Source organism: Cnephaeus nilssonii, assembly GCF_951640355.1.
Source record: "Cnephaeus nilssonii genome assembly, chromosome: 4".
Taxonomy (NCBI): Eukaryota; Metazoa; Chordata; class Mammalia; order Chiroptera; family Vespertilionidae; genus Cnephaeus; species Cnephaeus nilssonii.
Window position 1 is genome coordinate 102,254,803 of NC_137075.1, and position 23,339 is coordinate 102,278,141.

The 23,339-nt window shown below is 46.8% G+C and overlaps 1 protein-coding gene across 1 annotated transcript in view; it reads right to left on the minus strand.

Annotated features, from left to right (window-relative positions):
* Positions 1–23,339, minus strand: part of DYNC1H1 (dynein cytoplasmic 1 heavy chain 1) — a 72,261-nt gene that overhangs the window by 37,001 nt on the left and 11,921 nt on the right. Inside the window, exons 3-16 of the mRNA XM_079768656.1 lie at positions 21,392–21,565; positions 20,907–21,162; positions 20,386–20,572; positions 18,926–19,197; positions 18,608–18,835; positions 9,998–11,074; positions 9,130–9,309; positions 7,347–7,496; positions 5,717–5,863; positions 2,932–3,072; positions 1,988–2,164; positions 1,753–1,863; positions 1,556–1,675; positions 778–1,017 (exon numbers count right to left, since the gene is read on the minus strand). Of these exons, the coding sequence (XP_079624782.1) occupies positions 778–1,017; positions 1,556–1,675; positions 1,753–1,863; positions 1,988–2,164; positions 2,932–3,072; positions 5,717–5,863; positions 7,347–7,496; positions 9,130–9,309; positions 9,998–11,074; positions 18,608–18,835; positions 18,926–19,197; positions 20,386–20,572; positions 20,907–21,162; positions 21,392–21,565 (3,460 nt within the window). The remainder of the gene's footprint in view (positions 1–777; positions 1,018–1,555; positions 1,676–1,752; positions 1,864–1,987; positions 2,165–2,931; positions 3,073–5,716; positions 5,864–7,346; positions 7,497–9,129; positions 9,310–9,997; positions 11,075–18,607; positions 18,836–18,925; positions 19,198–20,385; positions 20,573–20,906; positions 21,163–21,391; positions 21,566–23,339) is intronic.

The following is a 23,339-nucleotide window of genomic DNA, read 5'->3' on the forward strand; positions in this document are numbered from 1 at the left end:
GATTACATCCCTCAACGAGTGAGATTTCATCTCCGCCGCGACCCTCTCACCCAGCCTCACACGCGCTCCCCTCGGCCTGGACCCCCTGCCCCTCAGGCGCCTGAGGACTTGCCAGCTCCCCTCGTCTAGGCTCCCCGCAGATGGCACCTCCCCCGACAGCAGCACACCACCCACACCCTCTCCCATGGGCCCACCTTCCCACAGCACATCGCACCAAGACTAAGTACATGCTTGCCCGTATTTATCATCTTTCTCCCCCCGGGAGCGTGGCTCCGAGAGGGAGGCCCCTGTCTTCCTGTTTACTGCTGTATCCCGACGCCCACATGACGCCTAGAACACAGGGGACCGACAAATACTGGATGAGCCAAGAGGCCCAGAGATGGCAGGTCCTGGGTACAGACAGTCACTAACTGTGACGTCGATGACAGAACCAGCCTCCCCATGACAGAGAGCCTGCAGCAGCATGAGGCTCGGCCTGCGTCCACGAGAAATTAAATTCCAATTTTTGAGTTTGTTTAAGTAAGAGGATAACGTGAGAACAGAAAATCTTTAAAACCATCTCCTGACTGAAGGGACTGTCACGAGGGAGGGGTTCTGGGTCAAGAGATGGAAGCTGGCACTCAAGTTTCCCAACCGCTCTATCGGTAAGTTTTGCTTTCTTAATTACAAAAGAAAAAGTCTTCATCATCAGAAAGCAAGCCAGGGCCAGGCCTTTTAGTCTGAAAGACAGACACCAGATCATGCTGCTGGCTTAAGGGTTCGCAGGGCCAGACTCACCGTGACAGGCTTGGTCTTCTCCCAGTCGGTCAGCAGGTCGGTGGTGCGGCTTTCCACGGCCCGGTCCTCCTGGACGATCTTCATCTGCAGGTTTGCCACCTGCTGCTGAATGGCAGAGTCCTTCCGCCGCATGATGTCATTGAAGGCCCCCCACTCGCCCTCGATGTTGTCAATATAAAGCCAGGAGGGTGGGAACTGGAACCTCTGCTTTTCCAGCAAGCGCTGACCATTGCGGTAGAGCTTTGAGAGGTAAGAAGTAAATTGAATTTTTCCTTCCATAACAATAATAGAAACTACCGTCAGGGTCTATGGTAGAGAAGTCACGGTGGCAACAGAATATAAAACATCGATACGTTTGCCCTTCTCTAGAAGCCTCCCGCCCCAAGTGTGCGGTCACCTGGGTGCTGTGATCAGCGGCAGTGCCCGAGAGCCTCCCTGGCAGTCCTGCTACGTACCTCGCTGCATCCCGAAGGCCCTGGAGAGGCCCTCTGCATGCTGCTTCACCCACCCCCTCCCAAATTATAAAAAGGAAACTCAAGTTTGATGACTTGAAGATCAACAACTAAAATAACAGCTCTTATAAGTCAACAGCCAGTGGTTCTCAGACCTCGGTGTGCAGAGGAACCACCTGCAGAGCTAAAATGCAGATGCCTGGATGCCACATGTGCACATCAACAGCACAGCAGGTGTGACAACACAGGTGACCGGCGGCCGCACCTAAAGGGCTGGTGGTGAGTCAGAGCCCTCGGTGAGAATTTTAATTGCTCCTAGAACTCACCTCAACTTGCTTTTCAAACTGCTTGATCTTCCGTTTCAAAGACTGCACGTAGGTGATGAAGGTGACGGCATCCGAGGTGCTGGCGGTGTCCACCGAGTGCTGCTCCAGCTCTTGGCGAGACTGCGAGAGAGCACAGAGCTTAGCTGGAGCCGAGGTCAACCCGCAGACCCCTGCGCCGACAGGTCCTGTCCCCTCACCTTGGAGATCTGCGAGTGGAATTCTGTCATGTTGGATCCAAGCATCTGCCCAAATTTGCTGAGAACCTCCTTATGCCAGGAGTCGTACTTCAAGTTCACCTTGGACTGCACCTGCAGTGAGCGAGCACAAGACAGAGCGTCCGCCTCAGGCCATGCTGCACTCCCACTTCATTTCAGCCAGACCCAGATGCCGCCTCAGAGCGACCGGCACCTTCAACAAGCCAGCAGGGCTCACCTTGCCGTAATCTATAACCACGGGCCCAAACTCTTTCTTGGTTTCCGCGTTGTCAAAGGTCCCCCTGGCCTTCCTTATCTGAACCAAGAGAGCTTGCCACTTGTTGAGGTCTTCCCCGAGTCTGTTATAGATGTTTTCGGCCTGCATGTCCCACAAGCACTGGTACTGAAGCCAAACCTGCAGACAAGAACATAGTCAGACTGCAGTTTGGCCATTCATTCTGTAGAATGTTGATATATATCTTCATGTTCTGTTAAAAAGGTTCACGTTCATTCATTACCATTAAAAAAATTCCCACTTCAAATTCTCACACACACAAAAAATAAAATCTGCCCAGCCAGCTTGGCTCAGTGGTTGAGCGTTGACCTATGAACCAGGAGGTCGCAGTTAGATTCCCGGTCAGGGCACATGCCCAGTGTGGGCAGCGAATCAATAATTCTCTCTCATAATCGATGTTTCTGTCTCTCTCTCCCTCTCTGAAATCAATAAAAATATATTTTTAAAAAACTAATATAATTTACAATCCTCCAAAATGATAATACCTCATAAGATTTGTCCAATATTTTTCTTTGCATTAAAATAGCAAATATCTACTGAATCATATTACATTTAGTCAAGACCTTTTATTTTATTTATTTATTTAAGTCAAGACCTTTTAGCTTCATATTCTTCTGTCTCTCTCTTTTTTAAAAATATTTTATTGATTTTTTACAGAGAGGAAGGGAGAGAGATAGAGAGTCAGAAACATCGATGTGAGAGAAACATCGATCAGCTGCCTCCTGCACAGATGTGCCCACAACCAAGGTACATGCCCTTGACCGGAATCGAACCCGGGACCTTTCAGTCTGAAGGCCGACGCTCTATCCACTGAGCCAAACCGGTTTCGGCATATTCTTCTGTCTCTTGCTCCTAAGTGTCTAAGATGGAAATTGGGAGCCTCTTACCTTGACGTACTGCTCGACTTCAGTTACGATGCCCATGACTGCAGAGTAGGACTCTTCCAGGGCCATGGGGCCATCCGGCATCCGTGTCAAAGCATTCCGATAGAACTTCTCCTCTTCCGTCAGTTCGTAATGTACGCCCACCTAACCAAGCAAAGCAGGATGTGAACGCAGCGTGTGCAACACTGTTCATCTCAGGGGCACCTCTCAGTAAAAGTGAACTGAAAGTCCAGCCCACAATGAAAATGGCATTTAAGGGACAACATCCACTTACCAGTCACAAGTGACCAGAAGCCTACTTATATTTAACTAGTAGCCCGTTTGCACGAAGATTCGTGCAATAGACCTTCATTCACCTGGCTGCCTGCACCAGTTTTCTGCCGGCACCAGGGACCCAGGCCTTGGCTGTGGCCACCGCCTTCTGCCTTTTTCAGGGTCGGGGCTTGGCCCGGGCGGTGGCCTTGGGCTCCGCGGCACGCAACATCCTTGCTAAGGATCGCAGGAGCCGACCCCCAGTGGTTTCCTGCCATCCTTGCAGGCTGCCCACTGGTGCCCAAGGCCGGGAAAGCCTCCGCCCCAGGCTTTCCTGGCCTTGGGCTCGCCGGACCCAGCATCCCTGCTACCGATCACAGGAGCCGACCCCCAGTGGTTTCCTGCGATCAGTGCAGGCTCCCCGCTGGTGCCCAAGGCCCGGAAAGCCTTGGCCCCTGGGACCACCGGGAGCGGTGGGAGGGACGGGATGGGCCTGGCCACGCCCCCACAGGTGGCCGATTGCCCCCCCCCACCCCTGGGAGGGGCGGGAGGGGCCGGCCACGCCCCCGGGGTGCCATTGGCCCGACCACGCGCCCCCCCCCCCCCCCGGGTGCCGATCGCCCCAGGCACCCCGGGGAGTGGCGGCATGGGTCTGGCCACGCCCCCGGGGTGCGGATCGCCCGGCCACGCCCCCCGGGGTGCCAATTGCCCCAGGATCGCCCGGCCACGCCCCCCGGGGTGCCGATTGCCCCAGGCACCCCCGAGAGCTGCGGCATGGGTCCGGCCACGCCCCCCGGGGTGCCGATGGCCCCAGGCACCCCCGGGAGCAGCGGCATGGGCTCAGCCTCGCCCCCGGGGTGCCGATCGCCCCAGGCACCCCTGGGAGCGGCGGCATGGGCCCGGCCACTGGGCACCGCCATCTTGATCTTCTCAATGGCGGATATGCCACCCGGAGTCCCGCCCCCAGCCTCCTGCCGGCCCAATCGTGGGCATAGCGGAGGTGCGGTCAATTTGCATGTTTCTCTATTATAAGGTAAGATAAGGTAAGATTTGTCAAGCCAATCAAAGGAAGAGATCAACCACGCCTGAGGGGCAGGGGCCCAGGAGCAGCCACGTAAGGCAGCTCTTCCATGTTTGCTAAGAGGAGCAGGGAAATTAGGTGGCTGGAGGGGGTCGAGGTCAAGTTTATTCACTGACAGGAAGACTGAGAAGAGAGGGAGGAACTGCTGGGCCACAGGGTGCGGGGATCAGTGCTCAAGAGGGGCTGGCTTTAGTTCGTTCCAGGGGAGACAAACAGGAGAACTGCAAACACAAGTGTGCTGGCAAGAGGCAGGGGAAACATGGGAAGATGGCACAGACCCGAGGGGCAGGCACCACCCACAGCTCGTTCCTACCAGGTGCACGTTGCCACGTCTGGGCTCACACTGCCACGACTGTGAGCCCATGGGCAGCTGCTACTGCAGAAAAATCTCTCAAGAACTGAGTCAGTGTTCAAAGTTAGGAAAGAGATACACTTCCTAAGAGGGCCAGTACGCTCTATACAAGCCTGTCAAAGCAGAGGTTGTGGGAGCTGCTCATCTGACAGCACCAGTCCTATTTAGCAGTAATGTGCCTAGAGGCCCAGGCGGGACCAAGTGGTCTGTAGAGTTTTCCTTTTGCTCTAGAAGATTATATTACACACTAGAGGCCCAGTGCATGATTGAATCATGCACATGTAGGGTCCCCTACACGCTTTCGCTTTTCGCGGTGGAGGTGGGTGCCTGTCCGCTGGTGCCGGAGCAGACAGGCACCCAGCTCCGCTGCTTTTGATGGTCCGCGGCCGCTGAGGGGGGCTACCCTGCGCCTCTCAATGGCCACTGAGGGGGGCTGCCGCGGACACCTGGCTACCCTGCCATTGAGAGGCGCAGCTGGGTGTCCGCGGCAGGCCCCCTCAGCGGCCACGGATCTGGCCGTTGAGAGGCACAGGGGGCGGGAGTCCCGCCCCCTGCGCCTCTCAACAGCAGGGTAGCCCCCCTCAGTGGCAGCGGATCCGTGCCTCTCAATGGCCGGATAGGCCACCCCGAGTCCCGCCCCCCAGCCTCCCGCCGCCCAATCATGGGCGTAGCGGAGTGATGGTAATTTACATGTTACTCTATTATTAGATAGGATGGGCGTTGTCTTAAAATAATCCGGTGGGGTGTGTGCAGGGGAATGCAAATGAAACAAAATTGGCCACATGTTGATAAAGCAAGGTGATGTAAATTCCCTCTACTTCTGTGGATGTTTGCAAACTTCCATAATAAAAAGTGGGGGTGGAGGAAAGAAGCAGGACGTAAAATTCCCCAAGTTCATGGAGGGACTTTCTAAGAGCCACTGACACCTGAGCTGCAAACACAACTCCTGGGAAAAGGAGCTGCTGCGAGAAAAGTCAGGCACACAAGCTTCTCCCCTTAGAGCTGGGCCTCAAGTTGGGAGCTGAAAAGATGCCCAGAGCTGTATTTAAGGAGACCGGGGCGAGGTGGTCGCAGAGACTGGGTGGCCTGGCCAGGAGACTCACCTGGTACCTCTGACTCTGGATCCTGGGGAGAGACAGCACGATCATCTTCCAGGCAAACATTTCCTGATACAGCTTGTACCTGCACTCTTCAATGGGCGGGTTCAAGTAGATGACCTGATTGGTTATTCTGAGCTCGTGAACGACATTCTGAAAAGGAAAGATTTCATGTCTTACTCCATGATCTGCTTCAACAAAATGGTTCTGATGCATCACCCTTTCTCTAAGTTACTAAGCTGCTGCTGTCTGAACCACCACCTTCTGCAGTGCCATGCTTGCAGTCCAGGCCCTCCCCAGGGATGCAAGTCGGAGGGCAGGCCGAGGCTCCCCATGGGTCCCTCATGCCTGGGTGCCCAGTGAGGCACCACCTGCTGGGCCGTGCACCTGAGACCAGCGCGGCTGCAGCAGGGACATGAGCTGGCATTTGCGGTTGGGCTCCCGCTCACTGGTGCAGGCCTGCCTGTGCCACCTGCTCGTGCTGGGAGCTGGTCAGGAACTCCCACCCCATCTCCACCTGACTCTATCACTTGGACACACTCATTTGCTTTCCTGAATCTCAGTATTTAAAAAATATGCTCTGGGGATACAGACCCGTAATATTCAAAAGTGAAAACATTTTTCAAGCATTAAGAGAAAAAAAAACCTGAGAAGGTCAAGTCTGGGAAGGAAAAAAAAAGCCAAATGTTTCTCGCAGATCAGTTTTACTTGCAGTTCTTTTAGGCTTCTGATTCGTGATACCTTTCTTACTGCTAATTACACAAACTACATAAAACAACGTGGCACTTAGGAAATTCCTGTGAGGTGCGCATCTCTGACCACCTCCCACATCAGGAGACAGGGCCTATTTGCACAGTTTGAATTAACAGAATTTTCCAGGAAGCTGGCTAGGATCCACTAACCACATCGTCACAGGAATGTGAACAGGCGCTTGGAGACAGACTGTGCCCAGGGTGTGACCACCGAGTTATTACCGACTCGTCCATGCAGTTCCCACTCAGATTCGTGTGAAGACAGGGACGGGTCAGTGTCATAGCCTGAACGTCCACTTGGAGATTGCATTCAGTCCCTGAAATGATTTCTTGCACGAGTGCTTGGAAAGCAGAGGGTTATATTTTTCTGCGTAAGTTTATTTTTCATTTGTTAAGAACTTGTTTTTGAACTAAGTTTAGACTTTCAGGAGAGTCACCAAGAAAGCAGGAGGTTCCCAAGCGCCCTTCACCAGCCTGCTCTGACGTGACGCCGGCCATGGCACGATGACCACAGCAAAGAAGTTAACACTGACCCAGCACCACGACCTTTAACACAGGGTCAGTCACGTGCAGGCTCTCGTCCAGAGCCCATCACACGACTTTTCCCAGTCTTCCCTTTCTTCCTCTCCTGACCTTGGCACTTAAGAGAGTACTGGTCAGGTGTGCAAAATGACCCTCAATGCAGCGGAGTGATTTGGGAGAGATCCTGGGGGCCAGGCACCCTCTGATCACACCGCACATGGTCCCACATCAACGGGGGATGCTGACCTGGGTCACCGGGTGAGGTGATGTCTGTCAGTTTCTCCATGGTGAAGGTTTGTTCATTGGTACGTTTCAGGTCAGAAGTTCATTTACTTGCATGGGATGCTCTGGGAAATACTCACCTTGATCTTTGGCTCTCCACCAGGTTTGTGACTAACTTGTGGCGCGTCTGTGTCCATGTCGACTTCCGACTTATCTTCAGCTTGTCCAAGAAGCACCTGGGTCCAAGCTCTGAGGCCAGCTTGTAGGCGGACACCCAGTATTCTTTCAATCTACAGAGAAGGCAGTGTTGCAGAACAGTGAGTCTTCCGAACTGGAGCTGACCAAGCACATTAAATAGAAAGCAGAGGCACCTTCTTGATCAATAAACCTTTCCTTACTCAAAAAAAACCCAAAAACTCAAAAAACAAAAAAAACCAGAGGCTTTAGGTCAAAGGTAAAGAGTTAATTACAACCCTCCTCCCTCTATTATGAGTCTCGCTTCTGGCGCTCTCTCCCAGCCTCAGGTAACTGTCTCCATTAGGCTCACTGTGTTGTCCCACTGAGGGCCGAGTCGCCAATACACGTGGTAAGGAGGCTAACACAAACTCAGACATGCAATTAAGGTCTTGATACTGTTTAATATAATAGAAAACTCACAAAAATGTTTTCCTGGTCACCTCAGAGATAAAACTAGAAAACTATAATTTGAAAATTAAACCATTTTCTTTTTCTTGTTGTTCAGTTATTATTGTCATATATGTTACATTAGTTTCAGGCATGGCATAATCTATATATAAAAAAGGCTAAGTGACCGTCCAACCGCCAGACTGGTAGCTATGACCACAATGACCACCAGGGGGCAGATGTTCAATGCAGGAGCTGCCAAGCTGCAGTGACTTGGCAGCAGTGGTTCTCGGTGAGAACCCAAGAACTGCCCTCTCGCAATCCGGGACCCCTTGGGGGATGTCGGAGAGCTGGTTTCAGCTTGATCCCCGCAGGCCAGGCTGAGGGACCCCATCTGCTGGAGGGACCCTGCTCACTCCGAAGATGCCCTTCAAGCCGCAGCACTGCCCCAGGTGCAGATGGCCAGGTAGGGACCCGGGGAGGTTGGCTCCAGGGCGTGCGTGTCTGGCCCATCTTACCCAGTCCCGCCTCACCTGCCACCTTCTAATGAATTTCCTTTCAATGTGCACGAATCCATGCACCGGGACACTAATGATTAGATATTTATATATGTTGCAAAATGATCACAATAGTCTAGTCAACATCTCCATGATGACCACTTTCTGTTACAAGTAAAAAACAAAATCTTCTCTCTAACCTAGAATGAGACAAGTTTCTGCGAACAGGAAGCCTGTGTGTCTTTGTGAAAAGTTGGCGTTGGCCATGGAACCACCTGGGATGCTGTGAGGGTGGCCATGAGGAAGGCTGGGACTTTCAGTGGATTCAGTAGAGCGGGCTTTGTCAGCTTTCGCTCTGTTGGTCTCCCTTTGTGTGAATACACCGCCACTGATTTACCCTTTTAAAAGGGATAGAAAGCATGCCCGGCCTGCATGGCTCAGTGGTTGAACATCGACCTATGAACCAGGTCACAGTGTGGGGTGTGCAGGAGGCAGCTGACGAATGAGTCTCTCTCATCATTAATGTTTCTATCTCCCTCACCCTTACTCTGAGATAAATAGAAATATGTTTAAAAATAAAAGAATAAAAATAAGGAAAGGAAAGCCCTAGCCAGTTTGGCACAGCGGATAGAGCGTTGGCCCATGGACTGAAGGGTCCCGGGTTACGTGCCCATCAAGGGCACGTATCTCGGTTGCAGGCTCGATCTTGTGTGTGGGAGGCAACCAATCGATGTGTCTGTCTCTCTCTGTCTCTTCGCCTCACCTCCATATCAGTGTGGACCCACTCAGCGCCCAGCCTCACCTCCATGTCCAGCTTGTTGACCCAGATGGGCAGGTTGGAGTACGAGTGCAGGTTCAGGTCGTCCACAGCTTTCTGGACCCTGTTCAGGATCTCTGAGAAAGTCTTGTGATCGTACATACAGGTTTCCAGGGAACGCACCTCCAGGTCTATTTTTTCTTCAATAATCAGCAGATCATCCACCTAAAGGGAAGTATATTTAATATTTAAAACATCTACTCACTCTACTCACTCCATCCCTTAATTTTTACGTACATTCTTCTCAATTAACAAATGCTCGAGGCAGAGAAGTTTTTCCATAAACAGCTAATCCTACTGGGTGAGAGGGAAGGGAAATGTTGGAGACTTGTCATCTTGCCCCTCCTCCCTCCTGCTCACGGGAGGAACGGCCTCTGCTTGATAAGTCTGGGAGCAGAAGTAAGATGGGCTCCGTTCTGGCTTCCATCCTCTCCTCGGGAACCAGCGTGCACCAGACGCACGCACTCTGGCCTGCTTGCAGCGGCAGGCGCAGGACCAGCAGGCCTACACTGGCCAGATGCGCGGGAGCCTGGGCGGAAGTCTAGGTCAGAGTGGAGCGACAGCAAGCGGCCTGGCTGCAGATTGAGAGCCACGCTCTCCAGGCAGCTTTATCAGGAAGAAAGCTCTCGTTTCGCTGTTCGACTCCTGTGCCTGTCATCTCTCTACTGATTTCTAAACTCAGGTGTCAGTTATTCAAAGGCCTCCCTAAAGCCCTGATCCCATCCAACAGCCCAGTGGTCCTTCTCTCCCTTTCAGCTCCCATGTCTCCTGTGTATCAATCCCGCATGCCACGGGAGACCAACATGGTGAGCCAGCTGTTCCTGGGCTATGGGAGGACTGACGCGGAACACACCTTTTCCTGGAAGTTGAAGACAGTCTCTGCTAGCCGCTGCACGTACGGGTCGAGTTTGTAGGATTCCCACACCAAGGCGATGCCCTCTGCGATCAGGGCCTGCACCTCCTTCTTCAGGCCGGCCACCAGCAGAGAAATGGTATTCCGTTCCTCCACCTTCTCACAGGTGCGCTCGTAGGTGCGCACGCTTTCAATCAGGGAGATGGCAAACGGGTAGAGCTGGTTGGCTTGATGAGCCTTGTTCACAATCGCCAGAGGGACTCGAAAACCAAGCCACTTGAGGTTTCGAACTTCTTTTGAAAGTGTGATAATCTCGGGGAGGAAGTTGACCTTAAGCTTGAGGACGTTCCCAGATCGGCCACGAACCCGGGTACTTTCGATGGTGAAGATGCGCCCCGAGACGCCCAGGTTCCGCTGCTGCACCTTCCGGGCCCAGTCGTCAAATATTTCCTGGGTGTTGAGCTTCATGCGGAAACTGTCACCATCCTGCTTCAGCTTCTGCCCCTCCACGTGGTTCTCCCAGCCCTTGCCCAGGACATCCTCCACACGCTTCATGTAGGCGGTCAGCTGTCTGTCAATCTGCTTCGCCCAGATGATGGACCCAGACACAGGCGGCAGATCGCGCACGTGGCTCATCTTACACGACTGACTCTGTGGGTACTGGACTTTGAACTTGTCGTGAAGAGACTCGATGTCGTCTTTCACGCGCTGGATTAGCTGGGTCTGGTATTCACGGATGGCCCCGCGGATGTGAGGCCTGACAAACAGTGCATTGAACCTGGAGAAAATCCTAAACATCTCGTTAGCATTCTTGGCTGTGCCGAGCTGATCCCGAAGGCGAGCAGTGATCCGGGTCTCCACCCTGTCAATCCTCTCGTCGTATCTCTTCATCGCGGCCTCCCACGCCTCTGTGCCTTCTTTGGAAACATCCAGTCCATCCACTTCCTTGACATTCTCGTAGGCGAGGTTTACCTCCTCAATAGCATTCGCATCGGCGGCATCAAAGAGAACCTCAGCTACTTTCATATCCTGGGGTTCAGGGACCTCCCCTTGATTCTGCTGTGCAACCGCTGTGACCTGAAAGGGAAGGATTCGTGACAAGGTTACCGATGAAGGCTGTATTCTGTTGTACACCAGCAGAGCACACACACAAATTACCAGTCAGCCTCGGTAACGCTTGCTTGACTCTAGTCAAACACTTAAAAATTTTTAAGAGAGAGGAAGGGAGAGGGAGAGATACATCGATGAGAGAGAAACACCATCCATCCATTGGCTGCCTCCTGCATGCTCCTTACTGGGGATGAAGCCTGCAAACTGGGCAAGTGCTCTGATCAGGAATCAAACCAGTAACCTCTTGGTGCTCGGGTCATTACTCAACCACTGAGCCACCCCAGGAAACTAAACATTTTATAGCCCTGACTGAGCAAAGCCAAGTAAAACACGGCACAGTACATTTTAACTCTGCACTGCACAGACCTTCTGACAATGTAGTCTCTCTGCTTAAGCACGAAATTAACATGTGTTAGACCTGGATTTGGGGCACTTCCCTTTTCAATGTTTAATCGGCAGTTAGAACTGTGTATGACAGTGTAGTAATTCACAGGAGTGCTACGTACAAACTCAGTGTCCAACACAGTTTTCCTTTCTTAGTCTTAAAACTCTAGGTTATAGCCCACAGGAAGCACACAGCAGAGAGACAGCTAAAGTGAGAGAGTAACATCAGAACCTCCATTCAGTTCTCTCCCAATGTGCTGCTGGAAGTCAGTGTTGAGTATGTCACAACACATTAAAGATGAACATTGTAATCCGAAGAGTAATCTCTAAGAAAAAGAAGTCAAAGAACTACAGCTACAAGTCTATAGAGGAATTAAAGTGATATACTAAAACAGCACAAGGAGGGCCGTCAGGAATGGAGGAACAAGAATGAGACAAGTGGACAAGAGCAAACGGCAGGTGTGAGTCTAACCACATCGATAACTGCACTGAGTGAACAGACTACACGTAGTGATAAAACATGCTGAGAACGCATCATACACACATTTATTACACACTCTACCGAGCTGAAGGATGTGGACCACATGATTACACACAAAAAGAAAACATACAATGCTCTTTAACAAATGATATACGAGAGGAGATACTTGGCAAAAGTTAAGAAACCATAGGCTAGAAGGACTCGGCACTATTATCAAAACTCTCCGGGTAAAATAAAGGGTGAACGTTAAATGCCAACACACACGTACACACACTCGTACCACGCCAAGTGAAAAGCTGTTGAGGAATTGGGGGAGAAAAACATGGCAGTGGAATAGACAGACGTGTCCCGAGCCTTGTCCCGGAGGAGATAGAAAGAACAGCTGAGGGTCGCATGGGGAGTGTTTGTTGGCGAGTTAAGGGACAGCTATACTCCAGGAGAAGGTGGGGGACTGCTGGACAGGGCTCCGCTGACTGGGCAAGTCCCCATTGCTGCTGGGTTCCCTCCCGGAGCCACCAGCTCGGACAAGGAGACTGCGCCACCTTGAAGGGAAAAGTGGATATTATTGGAAGCCTGAAAATCTACAACTGCGGCACCCACCAAACAGCTGCAAACCCCAGAACACCGGTCCCCAATAGGCGCAAACACACGGATTCAGAGGAGCTCTACACTCCACCACGGAAAGGAGAGAGAGAACTACATAACCAGACACCCGGAGAAGAGAGACCATGGGGAGAAACAGCCCGCATATGAAAGAAAAGCAGGCATCACCAGAAAAGGAAATAAAAGAAATGGCGGCAAGCAACCTGTCAGAGAAAGAATTCAGAGAAATGGTCATAAGGTGGCTGAAAAGAATGGAAGACAAATTCGACAATATGAGTAAGAACCAAGAGGAAATGAAGAAGAACCAAGAAATGAAAAATGACATCGCTGCCGTAAAGAACTCAATAGAAAGCATCAAGAGTAGACTAGAAGAAGCAGAGGACCGCATCAGTGAGCTAGAAGACAAGGTAGGAAAAAATACCCAAGCAGAGCAGCTTCTAGAAAAAAAATTAAAAAGCAGGAGGAGAGCCTAAGGGAACTTTGGGACAACACGAAACAAAACAACATCTGCATAAAAGGGCTTCCAAAGGAGAGGAAACAAGGCAAGGAATAGAAAACCTGTTTGAAGAAATAATGACAGAAAACTTCCCTGATATAGGAAAGAAAAAACCCACACAAATCCAAGAAGCTCACAGAGTCCCAAGCAAAATGAACCCCAAAAGACCGACGCCAAGGCACGTTATAATTAAATTGGCAAACACCAACGACAAAGTAAGAATCTTAAAAGCGGCCAGAGAGAGACAGAAAGTTACCTACAAAGGAACCCCCATCAGACTAGCAACTGATTTCTCAACAGAAACTCATCAGGCCAGAAGGGAATGGAATGAAATATACAAAGTCATACAAAGGAAGGGTCTGAATCCAAGAATACTGTACCCAGCAAGGCTATCAATCAAAATTGAAGGTGAAATCAGGAGCTTCACAGACAAAAAAGGACTAAGGGAATTTATCACCACCAAACCAGCAATGCAACAAATGCTAAAGGGTCTGCTGTAAAAAAAAGAAAAAAGAAATAGGAAGCAAAGAAGGAACACAGGGGTAAAGAATAAAAATGGTGACAAACAAGTACCTATCAATAACTTTAAATGTAAATGGATTAAATGCCCCAATCAAAAGACACAGGGTAACGGATTGGATAAGAAAACACGACCCATATATCTGCTGTCTACAAGAAACCCACCTCAGAAAAAAAGACGCACACAGACTGAGGGTGAAAGGATGGAAAAAGGTTTTTCAGGCGAATGGAAATGAAAAAAAAGCTGGGGTAGCAATACTTATATCTGACAAATTAGATCTCAAAGTGAAGGACATAACAAGAGATAAGGAAGGCCACTTCATAATACTAAAGGGAGCAATCCAACAAGAAGAAAGAACTTTGGTAAACATATACGCACCCAATACAGGAGCACCCAAACACATAAAAAAAACTCCTGGAAGATATCAAGGGAGAGACTGACAGCAATACAATCATAGTAGGAGACTTTAATACCCCACTATCACCATTGGACAAATCCTCTAAACAAAAAATCAGCAAAGAAACATCAATCCCAAATGACTCACTAGACCAGATGGAATTGACATCTTCAGAACATTTCACCCCAAAGCCACAGAATCTACATTCTTCTCAAGTGCACATGGGTCATTTTCAAAGATAGACCATATGTTGGATCATAGGCAAAGTCTCTTCAAATTCAAGAAGATAGAAAACATATCAAGCATCTTCTCAGATCACAGTGGCATAAAACTGGAAATCAACTACAATAAAAACAATCCAAAAAAAATCAAACACATGGAGACTAAACAGCATGCTATTAAACAATGACTGGGTTACCAGAGAGATCAAGGAAGAAATAAAAAACATCATGGCAACAAATGACAATGAAAACACAACAATCCAAAATCTATGGGACACAGTGAAAGCAGTCTTGAGAGGGAAGTTCATAGCTCTACAAGCCTACTGCAAAAAACAAGAAACAATGGTAATAAATTACCTAACCCTACAACTCAAAGAGTTAGAAAGAGAGCAACAAGAAAAGCCCAATGTAAGCAGAAGGAAGGAAATAATAAAGATCAGAGCGGAGATAAATGACATAGAGACCAAAGAAAACAATACAAAAGATCAACAAAACCAAGAGCTGGTTCTTTGAAAGGATAAACAAGATTGATGAATCTCTAGCCAGGCTCAACAAGAAACAAAGAGAGAGGACCCAAATAAACAAAATCAGAAATGAAAGAGGTGAAATAACAACAGACCCCCCGAAATACAAAGGATTGTTAAAAAATACTATGAACAACTCTATTACAACAAACTGGACAACCTGGAAGAAATGGACATATTCCTAGAAAAATATAACCTTCCAAAACTCGATCAGGAAGAATCTAAACAGCTCAATAGGCCAAAAACTATGGAAGAAATTGAAGTAGTCATCAAAAAGCTTCCAGCAAACAAAAGCCCGGGGCCAGACGGCTTCACAGGAGAGTTTTACCAAACATTCAAGGAAGAACTAAAACCTATCCTCCTCAGACTATTCCAAAAAATTCAAGAGGAAGGAACACTTCCAAGCTCCTTTCTATGAAACCAGTATCACCCTAATACCAAAACCAGATAAAGACAACACAATGAAAGAGAATTACAGGCCAATATCCCTCATGAACATAGATAACAAAATTCTAGCAAATCAGATCCAGCAGTGCATCAGAAAGATCATACAGCATGACCAAGTAGGATTTATCCCAGGAATGCAAGGATGGTACAATATCCGCAAATCAATAAACGGGATACATCACATAAACAAATTGAGAGACAAAAATCACAGTCATATCAATTGATGCAGAAAAAGCATTTGACAAAATCCAACACCCTTTCTTGATAAAAATTCTCAACAAGGTGGGAATAGAAGGATCATACCTCAACATAATAAAAGCTATATATGATAAACCCACAGCTAACATCATACTCAATGGGCAAAAACTAAAACCATTTCCCCTAAGAACAGGAACAAGACAGGGATGCCCACTCTCACCACTCCTGTTTGACATAGTAATGGAAGTATTAGCCACTGCAATTAGACAAGAAAAAGAAATAAAAGGCATCCAAATTGGAAAAGAAGAAGTAAAGCTGTCCTTATTTGCAGATGACATGATATTGTACATAAAAAACCCGAAAGATTCCATCAAAAAACTAATAGACTTAATAAATGAGTTTGGCAATGTAGCAGGATACAAAATTAATGCCAAGAAATCTATGGCATTTCTATACACCAGTGGTCGGCAAACTGTGGCTCGCGAGCCACATGTGGCTCTTTAGCCCCTTGAGTGCGGCTCTTCCACAAAATACCACGTACCCTAATTAAGTTAATAACTATGTACCTACCTATATAGTTTAAGTTTAAAAAATTTGGCTCTCAAAAGAAATTTCAATCGTTGTACTGTTGATATTTGGCTCTGTTGACTAATGAGTTTTGCCGACCACTGCTATACACCAATAGTGAACTTACAGAAAAGAGAGACTAAAAAAGCAATCCCATTTATCATCGCACCAAAAAAATTAAGATACCTAGGAATAAACCAAGGAGGTAAAAGACATATACGCGGAAAACTACAGGACACTGAAAAAAGAGACAGAGGAAGATGTAAACAGATGGAAGAACATACCATGTTCATGGATTGGTAGAATCAACATCTTTAAAATGTCCATACTACCCAAAGCAATCTATAGATTCAATGCACTCCCCGTTAAAATACCAACGGCATATTTCACAGACCTAGAAAGAACTCTCCAAAAATTCATCTGGAATAAAAAAAGACCCCAAATAGCCACAGCAATCCTGAGAAAGAAGAATAAAGTAGGTGGGATCTCAATACCAGATTTCAAGCTGTGTTACAAAGCCACTGTTCTCAAAACAGCCTGGTACTGGCACAAGAACAGACATATAGACCAATGGAATAGAATAGAGAACCCAGATATTGACCCAAACCACTATGCTCAATTAATATTTGACAAAGGAAGCATGAACATACAATGGAGTCAAGACAGTCTCTTCAATAAATGGTGTTGGGAAAACTGGACAGATACATGCAAAAAAATGAAACTAGACCACCAACTTACACCATACACAAAAATAAACTCAAAATGGATACAGGACTTAAACATAAGATGGGAAACCATAAAAATACTAGAGGAATCCAAAATCTCAGACATATGCCAAAAGAACTTCTTCACTGATACTGCTCCTAGGGGAAGCTAAAGAGAAAATAAACAAATGGGACTACATCAAAATAAAAAGCTTTTTCACAGCAAAAGAAACCATCAACAAAACAACAAGAAAGCCCACTGTATGGGAGAACATATTTGCAAATGTTATCACTGATAAAGGTTTAATCTCCAATATCTACAGGCAACTTATACAACTTAATAAACGGAAGATAAATGATCCAATAAAAAAAATGGGCAACGGACATAAATAGAATCTTTTCGAAAGAAGACAGAAGGAAGGCCAAGAGACACATGAAAACATGCTCAAAGTCACTAATTATCCGAGAGATGCAAATCAAAACGACAATGCAGTACCATCTCACACCAGTCAGAATGGCTATCATCAACAAATCAACAAACGACAAGTGCTGACGAGGATGCGGAGAAAAAGGAACCCTTGTGCACTGCTGGTGGGAATGCAGACTGGTGCAGCCACTGTGGAGAACAGTATGGAGTTTCCTCAAAAAACTAAAAATGGAACTCCCATTTGACCCAGTAATCCCACTCGTAGGAATATATCCTAAGAAACTAGAAACACTAATCAGAAAGGATATATGCACCCCTATGTTCATAGCAGCACAATTTACAATAGCTAAGATTTGGAAGCAGCCTAGGTGCCCGTCAGCAGATGACTGGATCAGAAAACTATAGTACAACTACACAATGGAATATTATGCTGCCATAAAAAAGAAGGAATTCTTACCATTTGCAGCAACCTGGATGGAACTGGAGAGCATTATGCTAAGTGAAATAAGCCAGTCAATGAAAGAAAATTACCACATGATCTCACTCATTTGTGGATAATAAAAAACATTATAAACTGATGAACAAAAAGATAGATACAGAGGCAGTAAAGCATCAAACAGACTGTGGGGGAGATAAGAGATCAACCGAAGGACCTGTATGCATGCATATAAGCATAACCAATGGACACAAGACACTGGGGGGTGAGGGCATGTATGGGAGTGGGGGGAGAGGGGAGCAATGGGAAGATATGTACACATATAATACCTTAATAAAAAAAAAAAAAAGGAAAAAAAAAAGATTTGGTCAACTAAAAAAAAAAAAAAAGCTGCTGAGGACTCACTATTAACAAGTACTCAACCCCGAAGAGCAGGCACCGGGGTCAGTGGTGAAGCCTCCTGGACTGCACAATTTCCAGACTGGAGCCCCCGTAACGTTTTTTTTGCAAGATTTTCAAACTACAGGAGGGTTGAAAAGATTTATCTATACACCCGTCTAGCATTAATTAATATTCAGCCAATTAACATTTGCTATATATTGGCTTTATCATATATCGATCCATTTACCAATCCTTCTACCTATATATCTCAGTGCACCTTATATTTCTTGACTGGGTTTTTTAAGGGAAGAATAGCACTGATGAAGAGAAGGGAAAGTTGAATTGAGAAGAGAAAAAAGAATGTACAAAGAAAATGAGTCATTTAATTATTTTAACAAATCTCAGGCATATGCAATTGTTATTCACATTTTGCAGACGAGGAATCTGGAGAAAAGGTTAAATAATGTGTCCAAGTCACACAGCTAGTTCAACAGTGGGTTGCAGGTTCTGGCTCTAGGGTCCATGCAATTTGAGGGTAGGAATGAATGGGTGGAGAACGTTAAAGATTTGGACTGAAACAATATAATACAGAATCACTAGATCTTAAAGATGACAGCCACAAGACAGAGCTAAAGAAGTAATAACATTGCAAAACAGAAACAAGTAGTTCATTCTCAAACAATCACGCGTGAATTTCTGGAATGGGAATCACACCTGTGGCCTCAGGACCCTGACGATGACCGCTCTCAGCTGTTCGTGCTGCCGTCGAAACTTCCTCATCTGGTCTAGGCGAGCCTGAAGCTTCCTGTGGGCAGGGTTGATTCGCCACACCATCTTCAGATTTTCTTCCCTTTTCCGTTTAACAATGTCTCTCAGCAACACCTGAAGTTTCTCGTATTCATCATCCCAAGTCTGAAACACTTCAAAGCACGCAACCATAACCTAGGATGTAATTTAAGAAAGGAAACTTGTTATTACAGCACAATTTGGTCTCAATGCCCCGAGGTTGGTTTCTGATATTATAAAACATACCTTTTCAAATTCTTCATAAGCAACATGCATTAGTTTTCTAGTGCCCAACACTTTGAGTAACTGGGAACTCAAGTCTCTTGAAATGGCCTCCACCAAGCGCAGGGCCCTCTGGATGGGATACTTCGTGTTTCGGATCTTTCTCAAATGGGTGAAAATCGCCACAAGAGCCTGCCTTATCTTGTCCAGCTCAGTGGCAGACAGCAAATCGTTCAGAGGGAAATCTTTCATCAGAGGGTTGTAGTCATTCACTGTTTCCAAAGCCTGTTTTAGACCTAGATTAAGAGAGACAGTTAATGGTTTTCATATAAAGTAAAACAACTCTAACACAATGGTAGATGTCAATCTTTCAACTGAAAAGTAATGCAACCACTGGATATTCCGTACAGGCCTACTACTGGGAAAGTAAACTGAAATGTGTCCTCATGATGGGACAGTTTGATGTTGCAAAAGATTTACTGACAAAGAAACTATTTGATATTTGGGGGGAAAAACTGTCATTAACAGGATGATCCTAGCATAGCCTCATTTCCACTTGTTAAAGAGTATCAGGGATACCACCATAGTTCATCTTTTTTTGCTTTCTAGATTATCTAAATGTTCTACTAAAAACAAGTTAAAAAACTAGAATTTTATCATATTTAAAAACACTAGAATTTAAATTTTATGCCCATGACACAAGTTAGGTAAGTATGTTACTGACACAATCACAGAAACACCTGGGTCCAGTCTAGTTTTCTACTTCCTCTGGCACAAGATATTTAAAAACATGTTAGAAAGACAAAGGTTTCGGAGGTATTACAGAAAATTCAAGTGTATTTTTCCACATTAGTAAATGCCCAGGTAACGTGTACAGGTGATCAATGTAATGGGACGATTTCCACCCAAAATCTCCTCTAACGTTTGCCAAGACTGCGGTCTGGCTGCTGGCCCTAACGGGCCTCATGGGCATGGAGTCGTACACACGTGCTAACCGTGCCCGAGCGCTCCAACGTCCGTGTGCCCACTGGGTGCTAACGAAACACCACTCACGGCGGCCCACGCAGAAAACTAAAGGCTCCCTGCCCCCTTTCAGAACAGGGAGGGGAGCCGAGAACAGGACGGCGCAGGGGAGGGAGGAAGAGAAAGTACCGAGCAGCTCCCTGTCCGCAGCCTGCCTGTCTGGGGCACACGGACTTCACACTGAAAGCACAGCTTGCTCAGGGGACTGAGCAACAGGGACAGGATGGAACTCCCACGGCTCTCGACACTCAGGCCTAGAAACTGGCCGTGTCCTCAAAACGCCGGGAGCAAACGGGAGGAATGTGGAAAAGTCATTTTCATTACCTAGAACTGGGGAAATATGAGACAAGATGCACGAGGAAAAGGAAAGGTGGTGCATATATTAACTTTCATCTCAATTACCAGCAAGGTCTCACAAAAGGCAGATTAACTACTTGATCGACGATCAGGTCTGGTTTTACCTGTGTCAGTGTCGAAACTGACGGTGGCATGGAAGCGCTTGCCGTGTTTCAGGATATCCAGCGTAAGCAGAACCTCCGGGCTCTCGCGCTTCTCCTGTATGCGGTACAACGCCCGTTCCAAGTTCAGCCAAAAACTGATTTCTTGTAAGGCCGTTCCCGAGGCAGGGTCTCGGTCAAGTTTGGTCACCTTTAAACATAAAACAACATTGAAGGGCATTCACATTGAAACAAAGGTGGAGAAAGTATCATTACGTAAACACATGCATGACAATTTAATTTCCATATTTCAAGTGGATTTCCGGCCTGTAAATGACAAGTAGTTGAACTTGAGATCACAGGTAGGAAAGAGGTCAGACGAAGGCTCAGGGTGATGGTGCGCGTCTCCCACTTCCCCGGATCTGGCAGGCCTGCTGAGCAGTCCCAGCACCAAGGGCAGGTACGGCCAACAGTCACCCAAGAACTTATCTCACAGATAACAAGAGCGTGAAGCCTTTACAACTACTTTCAGCCTGTGCTCTTACTTTCTGAATTTCTCGGATCCAGCGGTTAACTCCGGATTGTAGCTGATTAAGAAAAGTTGGGTCTTCAACCTTATCTCCAAAGTCTGTAACTTTTGGCTTTTCTCCACGCTCATAACACTGCTTTGCGACATTTGTAATAATTGGATGAATTGGCAGGCTGATCTCTGGAATTTCAATGTTTTGCTGCAGGTGAAGGAGTCCCATTTCAAGTTCCGCGATCTTTTTTTCAACTGAAGGAGCCATTTTATCACCATCCCTAAAAAGGAAGAAAATACCTCAAAACTTAGTGCACTATTGGTCTCCAAAGACATGCTCTTATTTCAGGTCTGTCAAATAATAATCTACATTTTATTAACGCAACAGATTTACATCCTCTTGGTTGTTAGCTCTACCTTCTGATTCCTGAATTTTACATCATTTTCCAATGTCTTGTGAAGACGTAGTGAAATATGATTCAAACCAACAAAGGGGAAAATGGTTTTTACCTGTCTGCCTTGCCAGACTCTCTGATGTAGGACTTAAAGAAAGGAGCCACAGCATTGCTAATGAAAGAATGCAAGGTTTCATATGGGGAATCCTCGCTGAGCGTGAGAACACGGAGCTGGGAAGACACTGGTTTGTCTGCATCAATGACTGGAGTGCGTTTAATGAACGCCAAGCTACAAGAAAGCAAAGAAGAAATTAGAACACAAAATCTCGTTCCTAATTGGTCTTGACAACTGTGGCCTTCTCTGTGTTGCATACAAATTGAAAATTCATTTGGCCCTGGCCAGTATTGCTCTGTGGTTAGAGCATCAACCTGTGCACCAAAAGGTCTCTGGTTTGATTCCCAGTCAAGGGCACGTACCTGGTTTCGGGTTTGCTCCCCACTCCCCGGTGTGGGAGGCAACCAATTGATGTGAGATCTCACATCGATGTTTCCCTCCCTCCCCCCTCCCTCCCCTCCACTCTCTGAAAAGCAATAGAAAAAAATATATGGTGAGGATTAACAAAAAAAAATTCATTTGAATGTTTCAATTTAAAAATCCTGTTAAGAATAGACTAAATAGTTGCTTTTCTAATATTGAAACACAGTGCTTATTTTTACTCACTCACATGAGAACTAATCAAATCAAGGTTATGGTTATAGCAAGGGACTGTGAAACCAAGCAAAATTCATTTGTCTTATAAATGGGTTACATTCAAAACCTTGGCCTCATTAACACTAACCTTCCTAGCAACTGCAGGTTACAAGCCATAATATACTTAAATCTGATCTTACACTGATCTTAAATCCCTTATCAGCTCGAATAAACAAAGTCACTCCCAGGTTCAAGTGAAAGTGGGCATTCCAGGCCCCACTACTCTCCCAGTTCCATCCCTGCTGTGCACCCCTTCCCTTCCCTGCCTGCCTCGGGTCACTACTTAAGCTAGATGCTCCTTTCTCCAAACGTGTCACGTGCTTTTGTGCCTTTGCTTAAGAAATCGATATTCAGCCGCTGAAATTCCAAGTAACCCTGAAGACCGCTTCCTGCGCTGCTTCTTCCACAGGGCCTTCCCTAGTAAGAAGCAACCTCGCCGACCGCCATGTTTCATGGCAGCTCGCACCGCTAAGACCGGCAGGTGTAGAGCTGGCTGTGTATTCACCACCTTCCTCCCAAAGACCACAGGCTTCTTGGGAACAGGTCCCAGGTTTAATGGTTTACATACCTACTGCATATCTTATGTATAGCAGGAGCTCAAAGGTGGCTGGATTAATATCTTTAAGAAAATTAATATTTGAATTTTCCTGTTCCCAGGCCAGTATTTTATATACAATACTTAATATTCTAAAACATCAATGAGGTTTCCTGATGTGACACCATGAGAGGAACAAAGTTGCTACAGAATTCCTGCCAACAATGTACAACCTGAATCTGACCATGGACAACACAGACAGACCCAACTGAGGGATGTGCCGTAGAGCGCCATCTGTCCCTATCCAGGTCAACGTCATGAAAGACACAAAGGGCCAACACAGACAGACACAGAACTGAATTCTGGTTCCCGGGAGAACTGCTGTGAGGAGCATGACCAACATAGAACACTGGATCTGAAGGGCAGTATTGTTCCAATATTGCATTTCCAGAAGCTGGTCACTGTGTTGAGGCTACGGATGGGGATGTCCCTGTTCTTAGGAAATACTCTGAAGTATTTAGAGAAAAGAGGCAGGTTGTTTATAACCAACTCCGAAGTGGTTCAGGGAAAAAATGAGAATACAAACGTGCTAAATGTTAACAGCTGATACCTGGGAGTTCTATATATTTACTAGTCATGAAACGCCTGTAAGCTTGAAATTATTCAAAATAACAAGTTTTAAAAGCCAACACAATCTCTTATAACATCTGTATATTTAAATCTGGATAAATCTACTGGAGTATAAACTGGCACAACATTTCTGGAAGGTGGAAAATC